Below are 25,401 nucleotides of genomic sequence, written 5' to 3'. Positions count from 1 at the left end.
TGAGATATTTTGACTAGAAATGAGACAAATATACTTGGTAAGACTTTGATTTTTTTCCAGTGTGGCACTGAAAGGATCGGATAATTGGCTAAATTACAATATGAGTTGAGCAATGGTAATTATCCTTGAATATATGGCGGTGAATGAATCGGAACAGAGGCACAAAGCATGTCATACTCCGATACGATAGGTGGCGCTGTACCCATTTCAACTATTGCTAATAGAGCCACTTCCGGTTGACCCCTTCAACAACAACATCAAACTCAGGTATTCGAGAAAATGGCGAATGAAGAGCAAGATGAAGGTACGTCCCTCTACATTTCGTTTGTGATGAGCTGCTTGTTGCACAAACGCAATGCAAAACGGCGCATTCTCCATCACTCCATCACTGTTTTTCTTTCTGTTGCGACTACAACAGTAATATCGTCTCTTCCAACTTCCGGTTCACGACCCCGGGAAAAAATCTCGAGCATGCGCAGAACGCAAAGTCTAATTCACCACGTGCTTCACCGTCTGCAAGCACATTTATTTTGACTTTCAACCGAGTTATCTCGGGGTCTTAATCGGATCGCGAGTAACACGATTCGATTCAATTTCTTGTCAGATTAAGGTGTCTACATGCACTTAATAACTCAATCTTATTGTAATTTAGCCAATTATCTGATAGTTTCAGTGCCATGTAACCCCACTGAGTGTTAAACACAAGTCTTTCATGTGGAAAAGCATGGAAGGCAACTACTTCTGCAGTGTTTACACTCTGCTTTTTTTAGCTCTTTTCTGTTTATACCACCTGTACAAGCAAGTCGAGGATGCAAGCGCCATCAGTACATCTTTACAGCGTCTTTACAGTACATCCATCCATCCATCTATTTTCTATACCTGCTTAATCCAATTCAGGGTCACAGGGGGTCTGGAGCCTATCCCTGCTGCCATTGAGCGAGAGGTGGGGCACACCGTGCACGGGTGCCAGCTACTGTACACTCTCTGTAACAAAACAGTTTTTTGTTTTTTTTCCATCCGTTTCTTTGTCACTCTCTGGCTGTCCTGCTTTCCATGTCTATCCCCCAAAAACCCCATTAGCAGTAAGAGTGCACAGTATATTAGTGATATGTCAGCTTTCCTGTGGGTGGTACTTGTTTCCCTTGCTATGGTAAGAGATATTATTAAACAAATTTCATGGGGAGAAATAGAAAGAGAACTGTTGTTTTTTGCATTTTTTTTGCAACTTTTTTCATAACACTCTGTGATGGACTGGCGACCTGTCCAGCGCGTACCCTGCCTCTCACCCAATGACACCTGGGATAGGCTCCAGCCCCACGACCCTGAGTTGGGTTGAGCAGCTGTAGAAAATGGATGGACTTTTTTGGAAGTTTCCCCACATTTCTCATCGGCACGTTATGTTTGAAAGCTCTTCTTACTCTATATCTAGCATCCATGTAGAAACGTTTGTGACCCGACGAATGGAACTTAAACATTCACACTTTTTTCAATTCAGATTTTGCTTCCAATAAATCCAAAGCCAAGTTTCTGCCTTTTTAGCTGCTAAATGCTCCAGTGTGTTCACTGTTTTGTGCCGTCGCATTACTGTGTTTATCAGAGCTTTATAGTTGAAAAGAGCCATCTGCTCCTGATGGAAATTACAATGATGAGAGCAGTTAGATGGAACAGGAAAAAAAAAAGAAAGTTGAGCCTCATCAAACAAAGAGCTGAAAGATGCACCGACAAGCTAAGGTGGACATTACTATTGTGATTTTCTCTTAACTAACAAAGACCACAGCATAATCTTTTCAAATAACTCATTAATGAGTATACCTGAGGATGATCAAGGATGGGAGGAGAGGGGCTGAAACAGAGTGAGGGTACGTTTCGGGACGCTTTGGCAGCTTGAGGTTGAGGGTTGGTGTGCAGTCACATGCAGAACATTCAACTGTGAAACAGGAGTTTACAGCCGGATACAAAACACTTTGGTGACAGTCCAGTTCAGTTTATATGGTAATATTTCAATAAAGAGAGATCAATTTATTATGTAACAATATGCATTGATGTACAAGAGAATAGGAAACAATTTTATTTGATAATCAGACTGATGACATGATTGAAGGAAGGGTAAAAGATATGACCTTCTAGTCTAGACGTTGGAGGTGGATGAGCAGAGATGGTGGGGGACAAATGCCTCAGATGAGTCTCCTCTGGTATCAGGAAGAGGAGGAGATGGGAGGAGGCAGGTTTGTGCCAAAGTCAGCCTGAAGACACGAGTTTTAAAAAAACAGGAATCAGACTGATTGGCTCAAAAAGTATCAGGCTAGAAGATGATTAGACCAGAGTCATGACAAAAGAATTAAGAATGAGGGGAGTTTGGCAGCTTGGGAAAAGGGAAGTAAAAATGAGCAGCCGGATGAAGAGCACAAATAGCAGAGAATGAGCACAGACTGTGCCACCGGCACCATTTTGGTGTCAGTTATGCCAATTTGAGACTTCGACAATAACATCACGAGGCTGAGGCTAAAAAATGATGATGATTAGGGCCCAAGTACATTCTTTTAACAACAACATTATGACTCTTCACATGTAGTTGCTCTCAAGACCACTAGGGGTTGCTTATTCCTTTAACGTGATTATAGGTCCTTGTTGCCTGCATGACCAAACAACCCACATGTTGATTTGGGGAGACAACAGTCTGGTATAGGCAGGAAATTCATTTTAGTTATAATAACTTGATTTGTTGATCTTTTCTGAATCTAAATGAATGTCTTTTTTTTTTCAAAGAGCCACTTTGTTGTTGCCTGTGATTATGAATAACAGTGTCATTCTTAATTATATGCTGTACATGATGCTTCATATCAACTTTGTTTTCTAGTCGACTGAAGCTGCTTTTTAATCATGTTCTTATGAGTTGTTGAACAAGCATTTCTTTTTTCTTTTCTTTTTCTTTCTAAGTAAAGCCCACAACAGCCACGGTTGTCAGTCACTGAACTGGAATTATATTTACCAATTAAAGAGTCTCGTTCTGTTATTTAAATTTCCTAGTAAATGTAAATCTTGACAAGGACGACAGATCTTGCAATGTCTCTTTTTGTGCATCTTTCCCCAGCTACTTCCCGTGCTCTCATGAAACCTCTTACATGCTGCCAAGGCCAGGAGACCAGACGTTAGAGTCTGCTGTTACTCTAAACAGTAAACAGGAGGCCTGCTGAGGTGCCACTCTCATGCTAGGCTATGACACTGAGGCATGTACAAACATGACTGCACGTATCACAGAGGCACATATTGCAGAAAACTTGTGATGTTTTAGAAAGGGGAACTTTTATTGTACCAGAGGAAATTAATTTCATGACAGCAACAGACAAGGAATCTCCCATTTAAAAAGTCATTTGAAAGAAGAGTTCTCAGCAGCACATAGCTGATTAGCGCAGGATGGCATCACTTTCCTATCACACCAAGTGCTACCCCAGCATGCAGAGGAACAGTTAAGTATTAGCTTAGCGAAGCGAAACAAGTCCAGCAGTCTTTTTTTTTTTTTTTCCCCAAAGGAGAGAGTTAAGCGAAGGCAAGCGCTAGGATGGCATTTTCCAACTCACTTCACGGAGAGAGGAGCAATACTTTCAGGAAGTCATTAAGTGGGAAGGTGAGATGGGTTTAACTGAGACATTGTTGAAATGTTGATGGCGTGTTTAATCACTGCTTTGTGGGACTGCAGTTCCTCAGCGCTGACAGATGACAGGAGCCATATGTTTGGCTGATGATTTAAGAAGCTCTCACTGGGTTATCAGGAGACCGTTTGGAATCGGTACGATGGTGTCAGTTTAATCTCACAGGAGAAGGGGAGAATTCCGCAATACGCCACAAAAAAACACAAAGGATGTAAGCCAATATCATATAACAGTTACATTAAGTAAGAATAATCTAATATGTTATCATTCACAAGGAATTCTTTTCGCCTTTTGTTTTACTTTGAGGTTAGAAAAGTCCAGATGAGCTTCACACAGCAAGGACTTTTGGGCCGGAGACACAGTGCCATCAGGCTCCAATTTGAATATCGGATTGTCTAAATTCAGCAACAAAAATATTTGTCTTTTATCTGGATCTATAGTGAATATGTCATTCTCTAAGCCCTCTCCCTCCCTTATCTGCGTGACATGAGTGACATATACCCAAAGGAATGCATGATTATACAACAAAGATGAGAAGAATGTCTGTGTTTATGGATTTCTTTGAGCTGCCTCCAATATACAATATTCAATTAGAAGAGAGTGAATAAAGCATAATATAAGTGTTTTTAGTCATGAATAAATGCCACAGAAAATTGCTTTATATTTGGTGTTTGATGCATTATGAAAGATAGAGGTTTGATCAAATTAAATATGGATTATGGAAATGTTTGAGTTTTAGGCAGCCAACTCGAACAAAACATGTTTTAAGATAAAAGTGAGGTTTGTGAGGTCTATGTGATGTCTCAACCGCACTTTCTGCCTCGCCTCATGAAGTGTACTTCACACTATTTGGTCAGTAAGGCAGTAAATGCACTCTCTGAATCGTGCCATCCACCGACCCCTGTGGTCACTAGATTAAAAACCTCCATATCCTGCAGGGTTGAAAATGTTCCTGTGAAGTAAGGCTTTGATGTAACATCATGTCAAAGGTTTAGAAAGAACTTGAGGAAAGCAGATCCATGCTTGAACTTTAGTTTTGTAAATAAAAAGTTAAATATCACAACATGCGAAAAAAGTGAATTTGAGGCTTTTCCTGCATGCGCTGCACATTTCGTGTCCCCACTCGAGCATTCAGTGGAATTCAAACCTGTGGTTTAAACTCTTTCATGTCCTCTTTCTGAGCCTGTGCTAAGTGGGTTTGCCAATGAGCTGAGGATGATTATCTTATTAAAGTTTCCCTTCCAGTTCAACTTCAACTTTCAGACAGATGGCCTCCAAAAAAAAATTTAAGCAATCTTTGATGTGATAGGTTGTTTTGATCAGGGCCGTCACATCTGCTCGAATGGGGGAAATTCTGAAATTCAGATGACCTGTTTGAACTGAAATATTGTAATCTGTAAATGTAACAAAACATAGGCTATACGGACCAAAATCCTCAGACTGTTGGAAATAGTTTGCCTTGTGATCCTGCCGAGGGCATTCCTATAAGAGTTTGACCCGATGCATGCCCTGGTAACTTCTTAGTAAAATAAGTCTAATTAACATTAGCAAGAAAAGCCATCCTAACAGGACCATCAGGACTCTAAAAAAATCTGAGAGGAGCTGTTGGGAAGTGTCTTAGAGCTTGCCGTCCAAGCAAGGCAGTGAAGGTGCCGCAGATAAGCGACATTAGAATAGATTAGAAGAGTTGCATGTTTGTTTCAAATGCATTTGAAACTGGTTTTCACATGTGGTCAAGTCGTATTGAGGATTAGTGTCCAGCACCAGTTGAAATAATCAGCTTGACAGGTACTGAACACCAAACATAAGTACTACTTCACCACCTGTGAAATTTAAGCTAATATACACACAAATTCACGTTCAGTACTTCTAAGGGAAAAAAAACGTCATCACCGAAAATACCACCAGTAACCTCCAAAACATTCTAATACATTGCAGATTAATGTGTCAGCTTATCCATTTATATCTACTGACTATTTCATGCTTATTAGTATGGCAATAATAATGGTAATGATTGAAAACTATGATGAAATTATTAGGATTACTATTAGTTTTATTAGAATTAATAGAATTGTTCCTGTCATTAGTGTATCATAACTAAAGCATTCTTGTTAAACTCACCGACTGCAACAGATAATGTATACTATAAGCACTTAGATTTTTTTCACCTTTGTTTGTGCTACGTCAAATACTGTCTATTTTGTTTTGTCCTATTTGTTCTGATGTTGTCTCCCCCTTTTTTGTCAGAGGGAGTGACAGCCTTAGCGGTCATTTTAATCGATAGGCTGCCCATTCTCTGAGGCAGCAGTGCTATCCTAACGTATACCGTTTCTACCACCAGGCCACACAGGTGGTATGAGCACGAAAGGCTTTCTCCTGGCACTCCCCTCATGCAAGTTCCTTTTATATCATTTCTATGGGATTGCAGACTCATGCAGTTTGACAGCAACGGCTGAAGAGTTACCTACAGATCTTGTGATGAAATTTGGTGATCATGGAACCATTTTTTTTTTTTCTCTAAGAAAGCAATCTGCTCTCGGGCAGCATTTACATCAGCGCCCAGTCTGTGATGACTTGTTAACGATTTTCAGTGGAATGCTTTTTTACAAATAATTTGTATTTCATTTCCTTATTAGGCCCTTCTTTTTCTAAAGGCCTTCAAAATCTATTTAGCCCTTGGCATGAGGACAAGCGAAAAGACTGCAGACCCTGAATATCAAAGAAGGTTTAAGAAAGACAATTTCCACCTGTCACTGGCAGGGCAGTTCATGGCATATGTTCAGTAAGATGTTTGATTGATTCTACGGTTCTCTAAAAAATGAAGTAGTCCAATGATCAGTGCCCAGAAACAAACCAGTATATTGGTATTTTTAATCTAATTAATCACAAGATTTCCTTGATTAATCACGATTAATCGCAAAATCCAAAATGAATTTAAAAGTAGTGTATAGCTTTTAGCATTTAGTTTGATTTTAAATGAGATGAGATTCAGCTTTATTGTCATTACACATATAGCATAACGAAAAGTAGTTTTTGGCATCTCACCAGAAGTGCAAATAGCAGCAATAAATAAATAGTGCATTTTTACAGATTAATAATTACAGATAGTGCAATGAAATACAAATAAATATACGGATTAAAGTGCAGTGGTAATATATACATCTGTATTGAGAGATTTGGGAGCAGAGTTCAAAAGGCAGACAGCTCTGGGGAAGAAGCTGTTCTTCATTCAAATGTGAAGAATAAATGTGCTGCCATATGAATGAAAGTGGCATTACATTTGTTGTGCAAACACACTTTTAACATCAGCATCTTTCTGTAGTTTTTATGTAGAAGCCTCGCTCCACTGTCTGTTTCCTTGAATGACTTGCTGCTATCAGTTGTGTGTTTTGCCTTTAAGTGATATTTTAGACTGGAACTACTACGCTGAGAAGACAATTCAACTTGGCAGAGTTTACAGATGACTTTGGTTCTGTCGACTCCGCCGTCTGGAAGAACTTTAAAATGAAAATGGCCGAGTAAAAGTTCCGTACCCTTCTCCATGTTTGGTGGATCCGCAGATTACTTTCTTTTCCGGTTCTGCAGCAGACAGCAACAGACTTTTACAAAAGAAAAGCCTGTGAGCAACAGACTTTTACAATAATGATATAAATAATAGGTCGGGGTGGTCCGTGGCGTAGTGGGTTGAGCAGGCGCCCCATGTACAAGAGGCTATAGTTCTCGCTGCAGCTGGTCCGAGTTCGAGTCTCGCATCGGACGGCCCTGTGCTGTCTGTCGTTCCCCCTCTCTCTGCCCCCTGCTTCCTGTCTCTCTGAACTTTCCTATCCAAACTATGCACTATTCCTATCCACACAAAAGCCCCCCAAATTTTTTTTTTTCTAAATTTTAAATAAATAAATAAAACCTGCATTAATGCGCTATAAAATATGTATCGGCGTTAAATAATTAACAAGTTAACGCGATAATAGAGAGTTAACTCGCCCAACCCTACAAAATACCAACAGTTTATTTTTCAATACATGCAGTAGATGCTGTAAAAGTGTGTTCATATATAAGTCGGGGGTGATGTGAGCCAGTGCAGTATGGACTCAGTAAGGTTAATAACTGCTCCCCCTAGAAGCTTTTCTCCTTTGGCTTGTCTACTCTTCTGATCCATTGCTATAAAACGAACATAAACTTTAATCATCAACTGATCTACTCCTTTTCTTCGCCCTCATTCAGTCTCCAGAGATTATGACAAAAACATGAATAGAAAAAAACTGTGTGGTGTCACCTCTCTTTGACCCCTCATTCAGCAGACATGCAGGTAAAAAAATAAGCCGGTGCGCATCTACTTTTACTTTTGTTTCTTTTTTTTTTTTTTTGGTGCTGGTCTTATTTCTCCTCAAACCTCTGCCCTTTACAGACACTAAAGGTTTTTATTGATCTTCCATGAACCCCTTCTGACTTCATCCTGGTCCGTGAAGCTAAGCCTTTTCATGAAACACTGCACATTTAGCGTCCAACATGCTCCGAGGTCAATAAAATTCTGCAGGTTTTAAAGGGTTGAAGGCAGGGGGGAGGAGGTGTTGTTGAAGGTTAAATTAGATTTTTTTTTCTCTGTTCCCAGCATTAAAGATGTTCTGTGGAAATTTCTTCTTTTTTTTTTTTTTTTTAAGAAATACTGTTTCTATTTATGCTTGGCCCTACTTCCTAAAGATTGTTGTGAAGACGTAGCACTTCTGATCTTTTGGAATTTCATACAAATCAAGTCAATTTCTGCAAAAATTTAAACACAGAGATTTCAAAAGAAATATCTGATCTATTACGTTGGGATCATGGCGCCTCTGGAGTAAAGGTCATGTTAGCGAACATTCCATGTCCTCATGATCTCTAAGTGGTTTTTGAGTGCGTTTGAGGTGATCATCCTACTGCGGTTTGAGTCCTTCTTTACAAAAGATGCAAACCAGAGTGAGGAAAAAAAAGATGCTGCTTCTCTTTGGTGAGGATGGAGTTCAGCTGGTGCAAGTTTCCAAGTCCATTCTGCAGTACCTAACCCCCAAACTGTTTTGTTGACCCATTTTAGAATCATTCCCTTTCTTGTTAGCTACTTTACATACACCCCCATGTTATTGCCACAAAATTCAAACTGTGATCCAGCTGTAAACAGGAATGTTTAATACTGAAACGCTCATATATGTCTGCCCACAGGCATCAGGTAGTCCTAAAATGACCATAATATTGTTTCAGTTCCTTCTTATACAATGTATTTTTTTATTTATTTTTTTATCAAGCCTCCTTAAAATGCTATGCATTGCCATCTTAGAAATCTTGAGTCCAACCATGATTTGACACGAAGAAAAGCCATTCTTGAATGAACACGATTACACTTCTGACACTCTCTTCTCAAGCCGTCTCTCATTATCATAATTCTGCTTTTATGTAAGGTGAACAATGGCTGCAATTTTTGACATCTGCCTCTGATGAGGAGGCCAGCCTTGCTGTGTGTCATCTGAACGTTACTTCAAAGGACAAATACAACACAAGGAAGTTTGACCTTTTGGTGAAACAGTGTTAACATGCTCAATGCTGCAAATGATCTTATAATTTGACAGTAGAGCTGGGAATGACGCAGTATATCATATATTTTTTCTTTATGCATCATATTAAAATCCTTGTGTCTTTAAATACTTCCAAAGCCTGATTGCTGATTATTTCCAAGCTAACATGAACACAAAGATCACAGTGGTCACAGGCTTAGATCACACTGAATGAACTTCCCATTGTAACACATTTAAATTGGAACACATTTAAAGTGTATCAAAATACAACAAAGTATTTTTTGTCAGGTTTTCATGGTGTTGTGTTTTCAATGATTTATATGGAGCCCAGAGGACAAGGGTGGCGTTTCAAGAGCACATGAATGAGAATAGTATGTTTCATTATTTGTGCTTTTGCCTGCTGCCCATCTCTTTCATTCATTATGTTGCAGGTGCACTGAAAATGGCCCCACTATGACATTTCTGTTAAGCCAGCTTGTTTTCAGACAGTGTTTCAGTGTAAGATACACTACACACCTCTTATTGTTAGACTATTACTTACTGCATTTGTCCCAAGACAACATCTTCACCAAATCAGGCTGAGAGTAGTCAGAGGAATTTTAATACGTACTTCACAAGCCAACTAAGACAGTTGTTTTACATTTGATTCCTCCATAGAATGGTTGTTATTTGAGCTTCTTTTCAAAAAGTACAGAGCTGAATTTCATTACACATGGTAAAGAGGTTCAACATTTGTACTGAGAGGGGAACTGAGATCACTTTCTTTGGCTTTTCTGCAGGATTTGCTCTCCATCGGTCTTTCAGCTGTAGTTCAACAATGATTTATGTGCATATTTATATCTTAGATTATTTATTCAAAAGCCACTGTGTTGATTCGTTTTGTGACTAGCTGTATTAATTATAGTATAGGTTGTTTGTTTAACAAATGTGAAATTCAGTATAATCATATTAGAATAGAAATAGAATAGAAAAATACTTTATTCATCCCCCAAAGGGGGAAATTCAAATTAGCCAAGTAGCTCAAAAAATTATAAATATTTACCATGATTGTGCATTAGACAACAACAACAACATTAATAATAATAATAATAATAATAATAATAATAATAATAATAATAATAATAATAATACGACTACTACTAATAATACTAATAATAATAAATGTCTAAATAATAAATGTGAAATATATATATAAAGATAAATAAATTTGAGAAGAACATGTCAGCAGTCACTGTTAACAAGCCAAAAGAAATATGATATTACAAACATACAAAGATATATATAAATATATATATTACAAAGGAAGGCCAAAATTATACCAAAAATATATCATCCACAAACTCAATCATTATTTAAATTTATATTGTACAAAGGGACCCCAAGCCTCTGTTCATTCAGTTTGCAATTTTAAACGATTTGAACATCATTTTTACTCACGAAATACTTATTGCTTTTTATGTAACCAAGTTTTTCTTTTGAGAATGTTATGGGTTCCATGGGTTCTTTGTTCAACAGGCTATAACAAACTGTTATTAAAATTCAAAGAAAGAGCGCTACTGGATGTGGAGGGTCAAAATGGCATCATTTAGGTGACTGTTGTTTAAAAAAGAATGTATTTTAGCCCTAACCATAATTATTCTTTATGAAGGCGGTGCACATAATCAGTTATCACACCATTCACCAAAGGGATGCCGCTAGGGTGCACAGAATGTGCTTTAGCCCTAAACATCTTTTTAACCCCAACTAGGTAGTTTTCATTTCAAACCCTAACCAAAGGATGATCAGAGGGTTTTTCTCTATAATGGTATAACCATGCCTAATGCTAGGGCTGTGTCTGAATATGTTTAAATGTGGGAAAGTCCATTTATATACATCAGTGTCTTCAGCCCCTCGATTGGTTGGAGGATAAATGAACATATTGCATTATTTGATGTTGCCCCTATATCCCTCCCTTTTTGGAGGTACAACAGCTCCACCACAGATCATAGTCAGATATCGACTCGCTGCTTTTGGAGCTACTTTCCCCAGACACATCTGACCATCTGCTGCACTGACCTCAAAGAATCCCCACAATGCAGACAGGTTTTGGTCAAAAATGTATTTCATTGATCCGAACCTTATGCCATGAGTGCATCAGTGTCAGATGTCTGCTCAGATTTCATGTGTTTGAGGGCTAAAATGGCCTCACTTTGCGCACCTCTTCTTATAAGCCCGTCTCCCACGAGCATTTATATGGAGCAGAGCTATTATTCCTTTACTTTCCTCTGAGGGCCCACATGCGTCTGGTCTCTGGCACTGGCATTTTAGCAGATCACTTTATGTGGCAGATCGAGTTACACGGAGCTTCGAAGTGCTCATGAGTATCCCTTTCACAGCTGTATTGTTGAACAGTTCGGTAAGCTCAGTGTATATGAGGGGGCTTTACACAGATTCAGTGGGAAAGCCATGGAAAAGGATTCGCTGACACACAAACAGATTTGCAACTAGAAACATAGCGTCTTCCCACAGTCCTACATTTGCTGCAGATTGTAAGGAGGATGCGCAAAGCATCTATCCTTTCTCCATCTCACCACCATCCTTCTTTCTGGGTTTTTTTCTGCTGTTTTCCTGTTAAATCACACTCTCGGGATTGCTTTCTGCTCTAAAGTTAGAGAAATTTCTTCTCGTTCTACCACACAAACACAAATTTGTCCGTCTTTTCTGCACGCACACAACCACAAGCATAAACAGGCCCAGACATTTACTTACATATGCAGACGCACGCTTATTCAGCTAATGTCTGTGGCTGCATGTGCCTGTGGTTAATAACTGTGTTTGTTCTCTTCTGCAGATGCCGGCTCCGGATCAGGAGACGATGGTAAGATTACTCACCTCCTCCTCCGCCTCTCCTCTAAGTCCACAAACGCTGCTTTTTAATATTTTCTCTGTGCGTGCTTGTCTCCCACCACTGCCATTATATTTCCCAATATGAGGCAGAAATAGTAAACTGTGGAAACTCGAAATGTTTAAAACAAAGAAAAGCAAATATCATCAATTATTTAAAACAAAAGCCGGTCCAAGCCTCATTTCTTTGTATGCTGCAAAGACAACAAGAAACAGGTGCAGACAATTCTAATAAGCTTGAAACCTCTTCAACAAGATTTTTAGTTTTTCCTTTAAGGACATTCCAAAGCTCTACTTTGGATGTTGGCTGCCTTTTGTTCTGTTCTCTGTCAAGATGATCCCACACTGCTCCAACAGTTTGGAGGGGCTCTGGGGAGGACTCATCCCTGCATAAGACCCGCTGCCGCTAATGTACCTCATAACATACCTCAGCCTTTTTTCCCTTTTCCCTTCCTAAAGTATGACTTCTTGACAGTCTGTCTTCTATGGAGACCATATTTGATGATACTTTAGTGAACAGTTGTTAAATCAACGGAAAGGCCTGATGCATCTCTGAGCTTCTTATATACGAGGGACATTACTTTCAGATCTTTTGCCCAACACTTGTCCAGCTTCTTCAGGTATTTTTATTGACACACTACACACCGTGCTAAAATATACCAAGGTTTTCCGAAGGACTTTCAAAGAAAAACTTTGGAAGACATTTGGAAAGCCTGGAAAACTATTGGTCCAGCCGAGAGGACGGTATTGAGCCACCGTTTGTTTCTTAATGCTTTATGCCTCCCAGGGAGCCAAACTTTAAAAAGTAGTTTTGAGTAATAGTTCTCCTGGTTTTTTGGTCCCTCCAAGTTGTCTGCTTTTTCTCTCCTTTTCAGTCCAGTCCTTATACCTGGCTATTTTCAGAGGGGGAATTCAGGTTTTCTTTTTTTTATTATGGGTGCCAATGTCAAAGGCATTAGACACACATATTACTCTGTTGCCTGACTCTCATTTTTCCGTTTCCGCCCTAAAGTTCGGCGCGCTACTAGTCTGGCAGCGATGGTCCGACCGACATAAAAAGCACACGGCTGCGTGCGCATCGATCGGGAATGGTGTGCAATGACTTTTGGCTCTAATTAGTCAAAAGGAATGGGAAAAAGTCGGAAAATGCATTGGAAATGAAAAAATAGCCAATTTTGGCGCTCAACGAGCGTTATCAACAGATCTCTGCGAGGCCCAAAATTCAATGGGAAAATCGATTGAAAAGCACTTAACGAACCAAAAATGACAAAAAATGCCCTGTTTTGGAGGCCTCATAACGCCGCCATACGACATCACAGAGACCTCATTCAAAGTTTGTATGTGACAGGAGACTCTCAACTTCAACTAAAAGTGGCGGGCAGTAGATTGGCACCCATCAAAATTTCTTCAGAAATTTTCTAGTTAGTTGTTATTCTTTGCTTGTTTGTTTTATTTTAACTGTTTGTTCGTCAAACCACTTAACACTGACAAAAATCCTTTTTTCACTGACTAATCGTGAAAGCATATAAAAGGCACCTAATTTAAGAAAAAACCTAATTCGAGACAACTTGGCCAAGAACCACTTTTTCCTGGTAAAATATGAAGAAATGAGGGTGGCTCAATACTTTTACACACTACATAAATACATCTGTAAATTAATGCTAATACCTCTTCATACTGTATCTCAGATGTGTAAATAGGCAACTATTTGCTAATGCATTCACCAAAGCAACCTTTTGATCATAACAAATAAGCCTCAGTGTGGCGTTTGCTGTCTGGTTATGCTGTCAAGTGGCCATTTGCTCTTCCTGCATGAAGAAAGGAAACAGCTTTTCAGCTTTGGAATTTGTCAAGCCATGAAAGCACCTCCTCTTTCTGCCACTTCAGCATGTGCCAGCTGTAGCCTCTACAGAAAGATAGATGACACGACATTGCCCACATTACCTTTCATGACCTCTATTATCTCTTTTGTCAAGCTTACACGTCACTTGTCTTTGCATAGTTATACAGCAGGAAGCAGGGTTGCTTCTGTAAAAAAAAAACTGTCTCTTATTACATTGAAAAAAAAGAATTTGCTCCAAACTGCTGCAATGAAAGACAATTTGTGAGTTTGAGAGAAAATTACAGTGACAAAATATAAGGTGTGCAATAAGTGCAGTCTCGAGTTGTTTTCAAATCTCAGACAGATCCTTTTCTTGTTATGGTATATTTGGCCGAGAAGACGGGACATTACGTAAAAAGAAAAATGCATCATTTAGAAAATGCAAAAGTTCGCTTTCATTGCCATTTTTGGTTTGCAATTGCAGGATGTCAATAACGAAAAGTGATTGAAAATGGTAAATAGCTTGATGTGGATTTTGCCTACTTCAAAGAAGACTTTTGCCCATCCCAATTCTCCACATAACGTTACCACTTAGCCATGTTTTGTTATTCAGATGGAAAGAGATAACGTCTCACTTTCGCATGAAACATAACTGCTTCTTTCTTCCTGTTTTTGTTTGCTACTTTGCCAATTCCAGCATGACATGTGTGCATTGCCTGTCTAATGTCTCATAAAGATAGTGCACACTCCGTGTGTGAGGGGAACCTTGTTCACTTAAGCTTTGACATTTAAGATTTTACTATAGTTTGTTTTCCCCAATTGCACTCCTGAACGAAAGGGGGAAACGGAGGCTGTTTTCTCAGCATACGTGTGTGTTTGTGTCTGTATGCAGAAAACTTGGTTTCACTTTCGTGTTTATTAGTTGCAAAGTGACAAACTGTGAGGGAGTGACAAGTGTGTAAGAGTTGATTGTGTTGAGATGGAGAAGGCTTATAGCTGTAAGTGATTCTTTTATGAATAACTTTTGTGAGTGTAACTAATCATGTAAAAACCTCGAGCTGATTAATAACACGTCTTTCAGCTAAGACAGATTTGTCGCATAATTGACTAACGAGACACGACACTAACAGAAGTGTGTCTCTACCCTCATGTGTGTTTACCCATGCAGTTCCTTCATTAACTACCAAGCATTGAGCTTCACCAAGCATGTGCAAGGGAGTAAGATTGAAAAAGATAATAATCTGAATAATACATTTTTCATATACATGTTCACTGAACATCATGTTCAGAAGATGTGAGAGGAGGCATACAATAAACTCTCATGGTGCGCTCAGACATGGAAAATACAAACTGGCATGAGCATGGCCATCACACTTTGTTTGTAAAACCATCTAACTGAGTGCTTTGGTGTATTGAGCATCATACATCCCAGGGCTGTTTTTCAGGGTTCGGCTGCAAGATGCATAAACTGAAGAGATTAAAACTGTGGCAAATCAAAGCATTACACGGTCTCGTCTGTTAACACTGTCTGTTGCTCACAAAAACAGCGTGGAGGAGAACACAATGTACAACAAATTCAAAGAGGAATGAGTGAAAAAAAATTATGATACTAAAAAATGCAGTATTTTTAAAAATGTTTAGGGTGAAGTTTGACAAAATCTGACTTATTCTTGTTCTGTCATTATTACATAATGAGGAGTATTGGAACATACCCTTGTGTCAGTGTACTTTAAAAATTATTTGCATAAGATCAGACACTCTGTAATTTACTAACCTCAGATTTGTACAGTGGCCCTGAAGTGCAAATCACAACAGCAACACAACAAAAAATCAAAAAACACAACAGCAAATCAGAAAACACAACGGCAAATCAAAAAACACAACAGCAAATCAGAAAACACAACGGCAAATCAAAAAACACAACGGCAAATCAGAAAACACAACAGCAAATCAAAAAACACAACAAAAAAAAATCAAAAAACACAACAGCAAATGAGAAAACACAACGGCAAATCAGAAAACACAACAGCAAATCAGAAAACATAACAGCAAATAAAAAAACACAACAAAAAATCAAAAAACACAACAGCAACACAACAAAAAAATAAAAAAACACAACAGCAAATCAGAAAACACAACGGCAAATCAGAAAACACAACAGCAAATCAGAAAACACAACGGCAAATCAGAAAACACAACAGCAAATCAGAAAACATAACAGCAAATAAAAAAACACAACAAAAAATCAAAAAACACAACAGCAACACAACAAAAAAATAAAAAAACACAACAGCAAATCAGAAAACACAACGGCAAATCAAAAAACACAACGGCAAATCAGAAAACACAACAGCAAATAAAAAAGACAATAAGTAAGGTAAAAAATGGCAAATCAAAACACAACGGCAAATCAGAAAACACAACAGCAAATCAGAAAACACAACAGCAAATAAAAAAGACAACAATAAGTAAGGTAAAAAAACAACAAATCAGAAAACACAACAATAAATATGTTTAAAAAACGGCAAATCAAAACACACAACAACAAATAAAAAACACAACATTTGTTGATTTGTTGTTGTGTTTTTTTAATTGGTTGTTGTGTTTTTAGATTTGCCGTTGTGATTTGGACTCCAGGGCCACCATAGATTTGCACTAACTGTGGTTGGGCTGCTGCTAAAATTTAAAAGAAACCTCACAATGCCCAGCTTGTCATCTGTAGCTCCAGCATATACTGTGCCTTTTTGTGTGACCGAGGAAAAATGAAAAATTAAATAACAGATGATAATCTTTGGAATGGTCTCCCTTCATTTGAAAATATTAATTTAAAGCGATGCAAAAAAAATTTTTTTGTGGTTTTCAGGACAGATCTCACACTACATTTAAACCTAAGATAATAACTTAGCATTGAGCTATTTTGTTAGTGATATTAGCAGTTAGCCTCAAAGTATAACTGAACTAACTCGACTCCAGTGTAGGAAAAGTGTTTAGACTGAACTGGGTGACATCTTTGTGAAGTTCTGTTGTTTTCTCTCTTCTATTTCACTCATCTGTTGGTGAATAATGAGTTGACTAAGTGTGTCTGACTAAGCTATCCAGATGACTCAACAGCTTAAAGGAGAAGTTCGTTTTTTTAAACCTGGACCTTATATCTGGCAGAAAATATGTTCATCTACTCACCGATGATGAACATATTTTATGCCAGAAATAAGGTCCAGGTTTAAAAAAAACTAATTTCCCCTTTAACACTAATGCTAATTGTGATATATTTTCATTACAAATTTTGCTTTGACGTAACTAACTTGGGAAAATAGGCTGAAAATAGGCTTACAAAGTAATGATTATCTATCCACAGAGTTTAATCCTGATCACAAAATCACTCATCTTGTAATGAAAAGGAAGTTATCAGAGCATACAATCAGATCTGATCTTCCTTTTCTGACTAATGAAGCGAGGCAACAAAACACAGTAGAGTATATTATACAGTACAGCCCAATAATCTTAGGATTTTCTGCTAAATGCATATGTTGCCATCACATTTTAATGATTGTTTTCTGTCTTCTTTATTAGATATCAAAGAGGTGATTCTCCAAAATATAATATTACACGGTATAACACAGGCTCTATTTATTCCAAGTGATGACACATAGATATACAAGTAAAAATGTGAGACTGATATGAACATTAACTTAAAACCTTTTTTATTCAAAGTTTATTTCAAGAAATTTCATCTTGTGCAAATAATTGTTTCTATTGACTTCGAACAAGGGAGAGAATGGCACACTGCAGATGAAAATAGTTGACATTTTTGTTAAATCTCCACTCCTGTCTAGACTGTTCTCAGGGTTTTTCTGCTTACAATATTAAAAATGTATTTGCAGCAAAGCAAAAATGCAGTAAAGTGTGAGCATGATGTGATGTACCACTTTCATACATTCTCAATTTCCTCCTACAATCCCACCCTGCTGGCGTTTGTGTTGACAAGCTGATGCATGTGCCACTTGTCACATTCTTTTTTTGCTATTGTATTTCTTGACAGCAATCAAATGAGCTCTGCTGTTTTCATGTTTATAACGAGCTGAGTTTATGTGTTAACAGTCCTTATATCTATTGTATCCGCATTTCCATCCCGTGCCTCAAACCAAGAAATAACTTCTTTTCAACATCGTCTGAATCGTGATGTACTTGAGTCGACTTAGTAGTAAGGGTAACATTTTTAGTCATTCATTTTTGTATTTAAATGCCAATTTCATGACTTGAAAAAAGAAAGCTAAGAATATGTAGCTTATCACAGCCAATCAGGATGGACCCATCGTACAAGTGAAAGGGCCCAGATACTTTAGTTACTCCTACATCACAGCGCCTGTTGTGGAGTCATGTGAAAAAGAAACTAAACTCTCTTCCAATTCAAAGGTTTGAAATGAAGACAGAAAAAAAATATACGATTGTTATTAGGTACATTCTTAGATAAACAACAGTACATGACATTTTACACAATTTCATTATTCATGACCAATAAACCGAGCCAAAAATGCAGAAGAAGTGTGTGAAAAACTCAGTATTTCCTTTCTGCTTCCGTAGGAAGTAGCAGCCAAGTGCCGTTTATCAAATGCAGTTGATTAGCTGATCATCAGCAAGTTTGAGCACGTCTACAAAAGAAGAAGTTTTGAAAGATTGCTGGTCTGGAGTATTAGGGTGTGTGTTAACACAATGTCAAAAACGAAAGGAAAGACATCAATTCTTTTGAATAAATCTGAGAAGGGTTTTAAGGTAACTTATAGTCCATCGTTCTACTTAAAGAAAGATTATTAACAAGTGGAAAACATTCAATACGTAGGTAATCTTCCTCAGGGTGGATGTCCCAGCAAGTTCAAGGTCAGACTGTGCAATGCTCAGAAAAGCTGCAAAAAGCTCAGACTTTACAGGCCTCAGTTCGCACGTTAAATGTTAAAAGCTGCTGAATCTGGTTCCACGGGGTCATGAATCAAAGGATGTACTTTGTTTTTCACAAACTGCTTCTGCATTTTGGCTTAGTGTTTGTTAAAAATTGACCCAATGCAATTCATGTGAGGTTGTAGTTAGCTCCATTTCAAGACCTACTAAAAAAAATGTTAGTACTTTTTTTTTTACATGACTGTACAGCTACAATCCTTTTATAAAGTTGTTGTAAAATGAGTTTGTCTGTATTAGAACATACTGTCTTTCAAAAAAAAAAAAGAAAATAACCTCTGAAATGTGTACTGTCCTTCAAAAAAGATGTCTCCAACTAATCCTTGGGATTCTAAGGATTTTCGGTCATAGTAAACCTAGGATTTATATAAAATAACCGCATCATCATGAAAAACCGTTACGACATGTTCAGCATCGCCAACCAGTCCTCTTAAAGTGAGAACGGCTTCCTTTGAATATCTCCATGAAAACTCATTATTAATATCCCCCTTCTGAAACTCTTGGGTATTTAGGAGTAGACGCCTGAGAGTGGTCCTTATTCCCAAACTGCCAGATGAATCTGACCGATCGATCATTTTGGAGGAAAAGATACAATTAGGAAAATAAAATAGCTCGAGGCAGAGAGGGTTATTTCTGCAGTAGAGGAGTGCGAGTAGACAGGCAAGGACGGGAGGAGGAGAAACACAAACACACCATATAAAGATAGAATCATAGCAGAGGTCAAAACAGATGGAGAGATACAGTAGAAGAGATGAAGGGGGAATTGGGGGGGAGGGGGAAATGTGTCTGGCAAAGGTGGAAGAAACTGCTGGTGTTTTATGAGCAGGGGAGAAGGTTAAAGCAAGTGCTTGTAAAAGGTGGGCTGGACTTGTACCAAGAAAGGCAGCAGTGGAGAGCCATCCTGCTGAAAATCAAATATATTTTAATGGCCAGTGATAAATCCACACACATAAAACTTGGGTAAGCCAGGAAGTTGCCACTTTCATTGGCTGCTGGGTGCATGTGTGAATATGTGCGTGCAGCGTGAAGACGAGCAGCGAGGCACGCCTGGGCGCATTCATGCCACTGAGAGAGCGTTCTCTTGGGAGCTTGCCATGTTTCTTTTTATCTGATAAGTGAGAACACAAGTCAGCTGTGCGGAGAGAGGGCCCTTTGGACATGAGTCGAGTCACATGGCCCCTTCAGTCCGAATCAGACATTTGTCCAAATCAAATTGTACAGTGGGGAAATTGAATTGCTCTCACATGGTCGTGGAGGGACAAAGGACAACCAAAGATTTCTGCAAGTCTCAACAACTCTTACCAAATGTTTTTTTTTTTTTTTTAAAGATGAGAGTGTGTTGCAGTGCTGAAGTCTTTGCTAAGCCACAGTGTGAAAAAAGACAAACGTTTAACAGAGATTCTTACACTCTGACTTACTGCTTCGAAACAAATGTTGCTTTTTGGGTGGTTGTTTGTGGAGGAAGACTCTAAAAAAAAAAATAAATTGTGTGCCGAATCAGAGTGTGTGCTTGAAAGGGCACTACGGACTCTTTCCCCCTCTGGCAGGAAGCGATGGCAAGGAAGAGTGGGAGGTGATAGTTCTGTTGTTTAGCGACAGCAATGCAAGGAACGATATTCATGCTCCTGGAAGCTGTCATGGAAATTAAATCACACTCTTCAGAAAAGATGAGCAAAAGTGAGACGGGAAACTCTTGTGCATTCATTTAGGCGAGGACATTGTAAGGGAGCATCCCAAAACACCATAAAAGCTTGACAGTGAGGGGAAGGCAATAGAAAATTATAAATACACACTTATTTATGATGCCTGCGCACGGATACCTCTCATGGCATGGTTGCTATGGTTCCATACAAAATGAAAGCCAAAGCAAGATAGCCAGGAGCCAAAAGGAAACAATTGCAGCGACAGGGGCTATCAATGACCTTCTGTTCCTTCATTACTGCAATTCTCTTTGGCACCATGAGACAGAGGGTGCACATTTTAGACGATATTATTAGAACAAAAAAATGTTTTACCTCAAAGGACAGAACTGTGCAAAAAAAAAACTTGTGCCGACCCTCATTTTTGTATATGCCGTCAGAAGAAGTAAGAAGTCATTTATTTAAACATGTGAAGACACGAATGGAATTGCAGTTTATAAGGCAAGAACAGAGTTTGTACAATTCTAACAAGCTTGAATGTCAATATTTGATGTGAGCATCTGTTTTCTTCAACACAGCCCGAGTCTCATTTCTTTAAGGAGTCTTCAGGAATAGTTCTCCAGGCTTGAAGGACATCCCAAAGCTCTTCTTTGGGTGTCGGCTGCCTTTTGTTTTGTTTGCTGTGTGATCCCACTCTGCTTCAATAATGTTGAGCTCTGTTCTCTGGGGAGGACTCATCACTCCATAAGGCCTGTTGTCAGTCATTTTCAGTCCACTTCTTGTGTCATTTGGCACAGCTCAGCCTTTTCTCCCCGTCACCCTTCCTAAAGAATGGCTACTTGAGAGCCAACTGAAGGTCCAGATCCTTCTCTCAGGTCCTGTGTCAGGTCTTGGTTGGATTTCTTTTGTATTTTTTATGCACATCACTTTCAGATACTGTTGCTGCAGATATTTCTTACACTCGACACTTATTCTTTTGTTCTCCACTTGTCCACGTACCTCAATTTTAGGGACACACTGCACATCTTGCTGAGATATGCGAAGTTTTTAGCTGACAGCTCTGTGGGAATTATTATGTCTGTGTAAAATTCTAATTTCATGTCTGTCAAAGCGTGTTAAAGTTGATAGTTTTCAGAGATGCATCCAAAAGGGGAACAAATTATGTGTCTCCGTGACAGGGTACTACTACCAAAATAGCTTAAAAATACAATTTAAAATAGCTTATTTACTGTCTTGGTGTGTCTTGGTTCATACCTTGAGTTGGGTGTCTTTTTTTGAGTTGAGTGATTCATAGGTCATTGTTTACTGGTTTGAAAAACAAAACAAAAAAACCCATTCCTTTGAAAATTGTCAGGTTCACAGACTAGGCTGAAAATGAGTGAAAAAGCAGCCAATGTCCAAAGAACAATTTAGAAAGACCTTCAGAAAGCCTCTACAACTGATGCGTGAGACAACTTTAAAAGATTACAAAGAAAAGTTTGGCTTCTTGGAAGCAAAATGGAAAGAAATATTGGGTTATTTGAGACTTTGCACAGGACGGTTCTTTTTTTTTTTTCCTGTTGAAGCTTTCTGCCTGTTGTCTGAGCCGTATGGACCAGTCGTGTGAACAGTTTTTAGCTGCATATAAAAAGTCGTGCTGAGAGCAAGAAAGAGGGAACTCATTTGCTTTGAGGGGCGGCCGTGGCTCAGTGGTCACAGTGGGTGGTCCAATAACTCACCACTCAAAACGATGGGTGAAACTGACAGTTGGAGGGGTGGCAGTCCCCCTCCTTACCACGGCCGAGGTGCCCTTGAGCAAGGCACTGTACCCCCATGCTGCCCGGGCGCTGTGATTGGCCGCCCCCCGCTCCAGTCTATGGCATATGTCTCTGTGAGTGTGTGACCCTGTGCGTGTGCATGTGTGTGTTCAACAGGTGCCAACCTGGATGGGTTCAAAGCGGAGGACAAATTTTGTGTGTTTTCTGTACACGACAATAAATCTTATCTGATCTGATCTTTAACAGAATCCAGAACACCAACTCTGATGGCTGTTTGGCTTTATATTGTGTTTTTTATTTGATTTTTTTTCCTTTTCAGTCCATTCAAAGAATGACTGGCTTATCTAACAAGAAATCTTGGCCTCAATATCCATCCCTTATTATTTGAATATCCGCTGGCTCCACCAGATGTACTGATAGTTGTCCCCAGAGGCAGTCATTAGACTGTGGCTAATAGGTCACCGGACTGAGTGACAACTAGGGATGTCAGAATACCCAGCCTCTATTCATTTTGTGATACTTCATACCAGATTTGATAGCAAAATGAGTCAGTTGGCTACATTTCAGTTTGAACATTTTAGTGACGTTACTCTAAAAGAGGAACTTTGTGTGTTTTTTCTCATCTCGCAGTGAACCTGCTGCTATAACCTGCGATAATCGTCCCTTTACTCCCGTACCAACAGCATGTACCGACATGCACACATCAGCTTTCTTCCAAACAATCGGTCTTTAAGTGCATTTTTACAGGCCAACAGTACATGAAGCAATAGACACAGATTCATGCAAAGGCAAGTAAAACAATACCAAACACAAAAACTTTTCCATCACAATACAGAGCTAACCGTTAACACATGTTTAGAATCAATCATTGTACTTGGGGAAGGAACATGCTATGAAGCCAATTACACAACAGTGCAGAGGTTCATGCTTTTAAAACTACAGATGGCAAGAAAACTGAGATAATGTGATCATAGCTGTATACACTATGATTTATTGCAGCTTTAAGAATGCTGTGGTTGGTTATTCGTAAGTTATGGACGCCCCAAAACTTAAAAAGAGCATTAATGTCTCTTTTGTTGGAAACTATATCTGCTATTGGTTCCCTCCGTTTCACTCCAAAGTTATTGGCCCACAGACTACACATCCATTACAACCCATAGAGGCAGATTTCATGGGGGAAAAATCAGTATGATACATTGTTTACAACATCTAATTCATCTGTACAGAGAAAACTTTGCCTTTAGTTAGCCAACCAGTCATATTAATTATTCAGGTTCATTTTAAAACACCCAAATGTACTTCGAGTCTGTGTTTTCTCTGTGGCCCTTTCAATTCAATATTAAAGAAATAATTTATAAAAAAAAATGCTTCTGTAAACCTTACTTAATTTTAAGCAAAACTGCCAAGAACTCTGCTTATGAGTCAGCAATACTTTGCTGCCTAAAGTCTGACAGTTAGAGATAGAAACTGTCATGGTCTGTGGGCTCCTGGCACCAAAGTGACCTAATTGCACTGCAGGTTGGAGGCCCACGCTTATCTAAATGAAGTGCTTTGTCAAGGTGAGGACAGCGTCCCTAACTTCTCAGAGCCATTTTTCAGAGTGAATGGTATAAATTGACTCCATTATGAGTCCTTAGAGCATCAGGACTGCCTGCAGTCTAATTACCAGTATTTATGTGGCATTTTCTCTCCGACTTTTTGGCAGCCCAACTTCCTTTAGGCTGTGATTATTCCCTTCTATTTGTTTAGACGGTTTTTTTAAGACCTCTTCTTTGAGTGATACCAAGAATATTAGAATCATTAATGTGCCATTCCATTATCACTGATAATAGAAGTGCATAATAATGGATATTGGATTTCAATATTCATGTTCACATGGTCATGCATGCACCTTGCCCTGTCTCCAGTTGTGCAACATTCATTTTTAAGCTTGTTGACTAATGAAAAGATAAAATGGGCCTAATTGAAATACAATAGCCGGATTGGGGTAATTAATCTAATGATCAGGTCCACAACACTATAGACTTGCAAGCACTTCATTATTTTGAATTAAGGCACAGCCTTCAATATGGTGCATTATGAATTCAATATCTATTGATCTTTCTTGTTTAGTATGCAGCAATACACAAAAATAGCTGCATGAAGTAGCACCAAAGACTTTGTTGTTCTATTGACTTTCTGAATATCGTGGGACAACAAATCCAATCAAAACGTATGCAAGGACTCTTAAAGGGGAAATGGCTAACTCCAGGGACGGCTGAATATTAAGAATAATCTCCGCTCTACTAACACTTGCTTTTAAGCTTTCAGACAACCTCATATAGAATAGAATAGTTACTATGCTGAAGTGGCAGGCTGAACTGTTGTTCCCATGGTGCTTGTTCCATCCAGCAGCCTTCAGAGTGGCGAGCTGCTGCCCCAGTCACACTGCTATTGCTATGGTAACCAAGTTAGAGGTTTAGGGAAGTGAGTAATCTAATCTTCTCACTTTGTGCCACAGTGATAAGGCTCGCCAGCTCCAGCCTACCCATTTGTGTGTGTGTCCTATTCAGTTATTCTATGCTGCAAATCTTAAACACACACCCTCCTTTTTCCTCATTCTCTCTCACACACACAGACACGCACACACACAGAAACCCATCTCGCCAATATGTTCCAACTTAATAGGCCAGCGAAAGTCGAAGGGCAGATAGGCTTCCAGCCTCGTTGAGAAGTCTGAGCCTCACTGAAGTTGACATTTTGCACCAATATCCTCTATATTAAAGGAGCATTTTGCTTATTGCGAAGCTTTGGTAAACAGCCTCGACTACAGACAGAATGATCAGACTTGTTTCAACATTTTCAAACGGCTGAATGGTTCTTCGTGCGTTGACTGGTTCTCTGGAAGCAGTACTGGGTACATATCTGTATTTATTTTTTTAGGAGATCGAGAGTCAAAACAGATTTTTGTTATCAGAGAAATAAAGATACGCATGGTTATATGTAGTTAAAGGGATAGTCCGCCTCCTTTGACATGAAGCTGTATGACATCCCATATTAGCAATATCATTTATGAACATTGACTTAACCCCCGCTGCGTCCTGTGAGCCGAGTTCCAGCTGAGTTTTGGCGTTGACAAAGGTAGTCCGGCTAGTTGGCTAGGGTCCCGAAAATAAAGCG

At 38.9% G+C, this 25,401-nt stretch overlaps 1 protein-coding gene across 1 annotated transcript in view; it reads left to right on the top strand.

The window, feature by feature from the left end:
• The window catches only part of tmeff2a (transmembrane protein with EGF-like and two follistatin-like domains 2a), a 155,878-nt gene that overhangs the window by 62,304 nt on the left and 68,173 nt on the right, over positions 1-25,401 (top strand). Inside the window, exon 4 of the mRNA XM_075479065.1 lies at positions 12,021-12,047. Within this exon, the coding sequence (XP_075335180.1) occupies positions 12,021-12,047 (27 nt within the window). The remainder of the gene's footprint in view (positions 1-12,020; positions 12,048-25,401) is intronic.

This window comes from Odontesthes bonariensis, chromosome 12 (genome assembly GCF_027942865.1).
Source record: "Odontesthes bonariensis isolate fOdoBon6 chromosome 12, fOdoBon6.hap1, whole genome shotgun sequence".
NCBI classification, from domain to species: domain Eukaryota; kingdom Metazoa; phylum Chordata; class Actinopteri; order Atheriniformes; family Atherinopsidae; genus Odontesthes; species Odontesthes bonariensis.
Note: the sequence above shows the minus strand (reverse complement) of the source record. Positions and strands in the feature narration are given on the sequence as shown.